This window comes from Phacochoerus africanus, chromosome 3, assembly GCF_016906955.1.
Source record: "Phacochoerus africanus isolate WHEZ1 chromosome 3, ROS_Pafr_v1, whole genome shotgun sequence".
Classification (NCBI taxonomy): domain Eukaryota; kingdom Metazoa; phylum Chordata; class Mammalia; order Artiodactyla; family Suidae; genus Phacochoerus; species Phacochoerus africanus.
In genome coordinates, this window is record NC_062546.1 from 117,615,541 (window position 1) to 117,622,837 (window position 7,297).

Here is a 7,297-nt window from a genome sequence, read left to right on the forward strand (position 1 = left end):
ATTTGACTCCTGTTTTTTATTACATCTTTCTGCTGAAATTCCCCTTATATTCATACATGTTATCTATCTTTTCCACTGTATGCTTTGACATATTAATGGCAGTTGCTTTACTTTATTATTTATAAAATATTTTTATTGGGATATAGTTAACTTATAATGTTGTTTTAGTCTCAGGTGTACAGCATAGTGAATCCATTATACATATACATACATCTGTTCTTTTTAAGAGTCTTTTCCCATATAGGTCATTAGAGAATATTGAATAGATATCCCTGTGCTTTACAGCAGGTCTTTGTTAGTTAACTTTTTTTTTTTTTTTTGGCCATGCCCGTGGTATGTGGAAGTTTCCTGGTCTGGGATTAAACCTGTGCCACAGCAGTGACAACCTTGAATCCTTAATCTGCTGTGCCATTAGGGACCTCTTTTTTTAAAATCTATTTACTAGATAGTAATGTATAATGTTAGTCCTAACTTCCTAATTTAGCCCTCCCTTCCTAATGGTAGTTATTTTAAAGTTCCTATCTGACAGTTCCAACATCTCAGTCATCTTTGAGTCTTGTTCTGTTGATTCCTTTCTCTCTTGACTTTTTTTTTTTAAATATGTCTCATGATTTTTGATTGATTGCTGGACATCATGTACAGCAGTATAGAGACTGAGGTAAATAACATTTATGCTCAGAAATAGGCACACCTCTTTTTTCTATCAGGTTGTAAGTGTGTGTCGGGGGTCGAGTTGGTCTAGTCAGGAGGTGAGTTAAATTTGGGTTTGTGTTGCCACTGTTACCTTTAGTACTCCACAGCTTCAAATTATTCCAGTGTTAATAATTATGATAATTAATAGTTAGGTATTATTATAATTAATTGTAAGAATTACCTGTGCTTACAGTGGGTCCTGGAACTAAATAGTTTTTCTCAGCACTTCTCCTTCACCCTCAGCTATGGGCAGTTCCAGCATTGCTGTGTCACAGAGATGGTCTCCATGCTCTTGCTCCTCTATCAGCAGTAAACTCTTGTTGCTTGTTACTTAGTGGTGGGATCGAATTGTGGGCAGTGTGGGTTCTTTGTTGTCTTGGCTGCCTCAGGCTTGGACAGGCTTTGCATTTCTGCATCTCAGGAGTGAAACTTTCTCAGTGTTCCTGCCCCTCCTTCATATGGCCGTCAATGTCTGCCTGATACCTGTGGTTGGTTTGGATAGGAAAGCATTTTGTGTCCTTCCCAGGGGTAGGTGGCCTGTAGGATCCTAGGTTCAAAAGAGTGTTCAGCCTCCCCAGAACCACAAGAGAGATGAATTTTGCCTGGGGAAGGGAGAGATTTTCCTCTTGGATCTGGGGACAGAAGGTTTTCCTCTGCTTCTTCATTGGCTTGAGGCTTTTTCTCTTGATAAGGGAAGGATCTGGGGAGATGGAAGGGGCTTCCTGAATGTCCCCCTGCAACAATTGATCACCCTTAATTGCTTTTTCCAGTCTCCTGCTCTGGCCTCAATCTTCCTCCTGGGCATCTGATGAAAGTCTATAGAAAAGAGCTTTTGAGTGAGTTCGAACTCTTTTTTTGTTGTTATTGTTGTCGTTCAGATTCCAGCTATTCCAAACTGACATGGTAACTATATTTTACCTTTAAGGATGTGTTAAAATTGTAGTTGATTTCTTTTTATCTACTAGGGTGGTAGCCACCTCATTTGCCAAAGGTGAAATCGATCCTGTATCCTTCCTCCCTTGGAGGGGCTTGTCACTCTATGGGATTCAGTTTACTTGGTTGCTGTGTGATCTAATTTTCCTGACAAATTCAAGAAAAGATACAAATTTGTGGATGATCTGACTTTTTCCTTATTGTTAAAATAAGAGCCATGTTCTCCTTGGAAGCAAAATATTTATTAATATATTTAGGAACAGCATGTTTTCCTTCCCAGACCTCAGCTGGAAAGGCAATTTGGGATGCCAAAAGTTCATTACTTCTAAATATGTCATAGTTCTTTCATCAGATGCACTTCCGTCAGGCCATACTGTGAAATATTTCTGGAGGAACACTAGAGTTAAAAGAGTCCATTTCACAAGATTCTTTTCTCTGTGATGTCACCTCCGATGGAACTTTATCCTACACTGTTGAAAGAATTTTGAGTGGGCAGGCAAGGAAAGAGAGTGTTACTACTGACTTTCTCATGTAGACACTTATGCAAGGTCAGGATTGGGAAGGCCATCAAAGGTTGTGTGGTCAGTTCCACTTCTAACTGACTGGTGATTCAAGTATCATGAACAAGTCATCCACTAATTTGTGCTGGAACATTTCCAATGCAGGCAATTTCATTATTTTTTAGGGTAGGAAATTTTATCTATTGTTAGTTTCAACAGTTATATTGGTCTTTATATTGAACCCAGACTTACCCCTCTATAGCTCACTCTTAGTCACCTGCTTCTAACTCTGGTTCAGCCTTGCAGTTGTATCTGTCAGTCAGTAAAGGAAATGGCCTTTCCAAAGTTGTTTTGTGGTCATCGCTTTGGGTCTTCCTTATTTGAGTCTGGTCGTCCCCAAATACAGTCTCCAGCCCACCGTGAACTTCGTTTATAGTAACCCTAATATTCTTTTTTGTCTTTTTTTGTCTTTTTAGGGCCGCCCCCATGGCATATGGAGGTTCCCAGGCTAGGGGTTGAATTGGAGCTATAGCCTCCGGCCTATACCACAGCCACAGCAATGCTGGATCCAAGCCGTGTCTGCGAACTACACCGCAGCTCATGGCAATCCTGGATCCTTAACCCACTGAGTGAGGCCAGTGATCGAACCCACAACCTTTTGGTTCCTAGTCGGATTCATTTCCGTTGCGCCATTTTGGGCGTACTGTTGGTCCTTTGAACTTTGGGTTGGTATTTATACTTCCCAGATTGTAAGTATTAGCATTTCCTAATGGTTTGTTATTTGGATTTGTGTTCTGGTTTTCTGTGCTCATTTATGTTTTGGTAAAGAATCCTAGCTCTACTTCTAGGGTCTTAGAAGTCAAACACATGATCATTTGTAAGTAGTTCTCAAGAGGAGGGAAGATTTAGGCAACTCCATGCTTTATGCTCTACCAAACAAGTTAGTTCACTCTTCTAATTGTACTCCCTTTAGATGCTTCAAAACAAGCTTTAAGTTCATTCTAATCTCTTTTTCAGACTAAACACCCCTAATATCTTCTCATATGTTTCCTACGGGAATTTCAAATAAAAGAGAATGTGTTTATCCAACCATAGGTAGGTACCCACATTGTTATATTTCAGATTGGTTTTTCTGCTCTGCTTTATAAATCTGGTATGGATGAAACCCTATAAATCCTACTATTTTCACATTAAAAAATCTTTTTAGAAAAAGGTAAACATGCACGTGGGCTTTTTAAAACATCAAATAATTTTGTGAAGTTAGTTAAAAAAAAAAACACAAATCTTCTACTTTTTTCCCCTTTTCTCCTTCCCCCAAAGCAACAACTTACCACCATACGTACTAATTATTTTGGTAATTACTCAATGTTTCTAAATAACATGCTTTTTAAAAAATTTAATGATTTTTATTTTTTCCATTATAGCTGGTTTATAGTGTTCTGTCAATTTTCTAGAGTACAGCAAGGTGGTCCAGTCGCACATACAGATATACATTCCTTTTTCTCACATTATCATGCTCCATCATAAGTGATGTAGATATAATTCCCAGTGCTGTACAGCAGGATCTCATTGCTTATCTATTCCAAAGGCAATAGTTTGCATCTATTAACCCCAAATTCCCAGCCTATCCTACTCCCTCCCTCTCCCTCTTCCCCTTGGGAACCACAGATCTAGTCTCCATGTCCATGAGTTTCTCTTCTGTGGAAAGGTTCATTTGTGCCATGTATTAGATTCCAGATATAAGTGATATTATATGGTATTTGTCTTTCTCTTTCTGACTTACCTCACTTAATTGCGAGTCTCTAGTTCCATTCATGTTACTGCAAATGGCATTGCTTTGTTCTTTTTTATGGCTGAGTAGTATTCCATTGTGTATATATGCCACATCTTCTTAATCCAATCATCTCTCAATGGACGTTTAGGTTGTTTTCATGTCTTGGCTATTGTGAATAGTGCTGCTGTGAACATATGGGTACATGTGTCTTTTTCAAGGAAAGTTTTGTCTGGATATATGCCTAAGAGTAGGATTGCTGGGTCATATGGTAGTTATGTGTATAGTTTTCTGAGGCTAAATAACATGCTTATACTCTAATTTTTGATATTGCCTGTATATATGATTATGTAACTCATTCAGAGATGAGCCATGTAGTATACTAGTTTGTTTCCTTTTGCCTGTACAGCTTTTGTTTTCCACCCAGTTAATAATTATCTTGCTTCTTATTTGACATATATATAGTTTCGGTTGTTTTTTTTTTTTTTTGGCCATGACTATGGCATGTGGAAGTTACTGGGGCCAGGGATCAAACCTAGGCTGCAGTAGTGACAATGCCAAATTTTTAACGCTAGGCCACCAGGGAACTCTTGATTATTTTTATATTTTTAAATCACTAATTCAGTCCTTGTTGATGGCTTGAATCTCCTCCAAAGACGTTCAGCTATCCTAGGCATCTAACTCGTTGCATCTTGTTGACTAGATCTCTTCCGAAGCCTCCTGGCACACCCCAGTACATCTGGCTGTCCTCCACATTGTATAGAGAGGGTCAGCCTGACACCTCCCTTACCCAGCATTTTGGGAATTTCCTTTCTTGTCTTTTTCTCTCGTATTGGCACCTCTGTTTCTCGTATGTTTTTCTCCCTTCTTCTTAGTTTGCCCTCTTGTTTTGGTTGATTATACCCTCTGATAATTTCCTAAGAAGGCATGTATATGTCTTCATTTTTACTCTAACATTTAAGCTACTGTTTAGCTAACGTAAGCTACTACAGTGGACATCAGGTTTTCTTAGAATTCAGAAGGCATTTTGTTATTGTCTTTAAAGAAAACTTTTAATTTTGAAATGACTTTAGACTGATGAAAGAGTAACAAAGATCATACAGAGCTGCTGAGTAGTCTTCACCTGGCTTCTCCTAAGAGTTAATGTTTTACATAACTATGGCACCATGGTCAACACTGAGAAACTAATTATCTGACTTTTGCCTTATTGTCTGTCTATCTTTCTCCCCACCCCACCCACTTCCTTTCTCTCTCCTTTAGAAAATTACGTAGAAATTTATTGGAAGAAATATTTAGAAAATTATTGGATGGCCAAATCCTGAACGGAGTCTTCCAGGCAGCGTGAATAGCTGCTGTGTTTAGCCTGATATGGACCAAGGGTGGAATCAGGGCGACTAGTTAGGAGACCATGGAAATAACCCAGACAGAGTTTGGACAAGCACGTAGCAGTATAGGTCCATGTGAACCGCTGTGAAAGTTTGGAGGTCCTCTGCAAATGTTAGATATTTTTAACGTCTAGAAGACAGAGTGTAGTGGAAATACCTGACAAGTAAGGGTTAGATGTACATGTGACAACATGCACCCATGTAAAAACAATTCTTGGTGAAGAAGTAACAGAATGAAATATATAATACAGTAACATACAAGTTAATTAAAAATAAATGCCCAGAAAATGAGAACATATTTTTTTCAAAAGGACATTTCAATGCCAAGAACTATATTAAACACATTGAAATTTTTGCTTTTGGGGAGGATGATTACCAGTGGTATGTAGGGGAGAATATAATGAATAAATAAACGAATCCAAAACAATAACCAGAGGGAGGGGATAGCTTTAGAGAACTAGGGTCAATCTTAAGTGGACTGTATGGGACAATTTACATAACTTTTTGGAGCGTTAGTTTCCACCTCACCTTTTTATTTATTTTTATTGTATTGTATTGTAATTTCTTCATCTTTTTAGGGCCACACCCATGGCATATGGAAGTTCCCAGGCTAGGGGCCGAATCAGAGCTACACCACAGCTCACTGCAATGCTGGATCCTTTACCCACTGAGCAAGGCCAGGGATCGAACCTGCATCCTCATGGATACTAGTCTGATTCGTTGCCACCTCTTTAAAATGGGGCAGTTGTATGTATTTAGTATGTTTACTACCGTAAGGATTAAATGAGACAAGCTATGTAACACACCTGGTAAAGTTTCTAGTGCTCAGAATATTCTAAATAAATGTTACTTTCTCCTTCAACTGTTCAGCATAGGAACTCTATGAGGTGAAGGGACTTGTTTTAGGAAGCATAGGATGTGCTAACTTATGTTTTTAATTCCTCCCCCCACCTTAGGGCTTACCACCGAAAACGTGGAAGGCAGATGTTTCCCACTTGAGCTGTCCAGAGCCAACAGCGTTTGCTTTCTCGCCTCTGACCCGACCTAGAAGCTCTTTGCGAGAGATGTGGATCCCAAGCTTCCAGCAGTCCAAGAAAGAAGCCCGGGCGCTAAGGTGGCTGGTTGATAGGAATCAAAACTTTTCAACTCAAGAGTTTTGGGCCCTAGTATTCAAGGACTAATATCAGAAAGTATCAGAGTTTTCTTTTCTGGGTTGCCTTAATATTTGAATATAATATAATAGCTACTTGGTTGACCATCCATTAGGATAAGAATGAATAGCTATGGTAGGCATAATGAGCTCGATTGAATAATAGATAGGAATTATCCTGAGGGGTCACTTCTCTTTTTTTTATACTAAAAAAGTACATTCGTATTTTTTCTTTCCTTTTTTTTTTTCTTTTGGTGTTTAGGGCCACGCTTAATGCAGCATATGAAAGGTCCCAGGCTAGGGGTCCAATAGAAGCTGCAGCTGCAGGACTGTGCCACAGCTACAGTAACTCAGGATCTAAGCTGCGTCTGCAACCTACACCGAAGCCCATGGCAACGCCAGATCCTTAACCCACTGAGCAAGGCCAAGGATTGAACCCGCATCCTCATGGATACTTGTCAGGTTTATTACTGCTGAGCCACAACAGGAACTCCAAAGAGTACATATTTCTTATGGACGCTGATTACCTTCAGTATGCGTGTCTGGACCCACGCACCTGTCACCTTTAATGGAAATGTACCCATTATGGAGTGAGTGCCTTCTTTGCTGCAAGGAAAGAGGCCCCACAGAGAAGGCAGAGGGCATAGCTGTGAATTCCTGTCCTCACCTTGCTGTCTGTGATTGTTGGTATTTGGCAAGCCAAGTGCCCTGATGCTGAGCTTGAATCTGAAATGCGTTAAAACTTGGCAATGAGAGAGCCCATCTGTTGGTTTCCAGGGATGTGAGTGAGTAATGAAGGTTGTGAGGTCGATCCGCTGTGTACTCCGGTCTAAAGAACATAGCACATCCCTGCCTTCCCAGTGCC

The 7,297-nt window shown here is 39.7% G+C and overlaps 1 protein-coding gene across 1 annotated transcript in view; it reads left to right on the forward strand.

Moving 5' to 3' along the window:
• The window catches only part of FUT10 (fucosyltransferase 10), a 71,835-nt gene extending 65,163 nt beyond the window's left edge, over positions 1-6,672 (forward strand). Inside the window, exon 5 of the mRNA XM_047772521.1 lies at positions 6,239-6,672. Within this exon, the coding sequence (XP_047628477.1) occupies positions 6,239-6,463 (225 nt within the window). The 3' untranslated portion in view covers positions 6,464-6,672. The remainder of the gene's footprint in view (positions 1-6,238) is intronic.
• Positions 6,673-7,297: the final 625 nt, after the last annotated feature.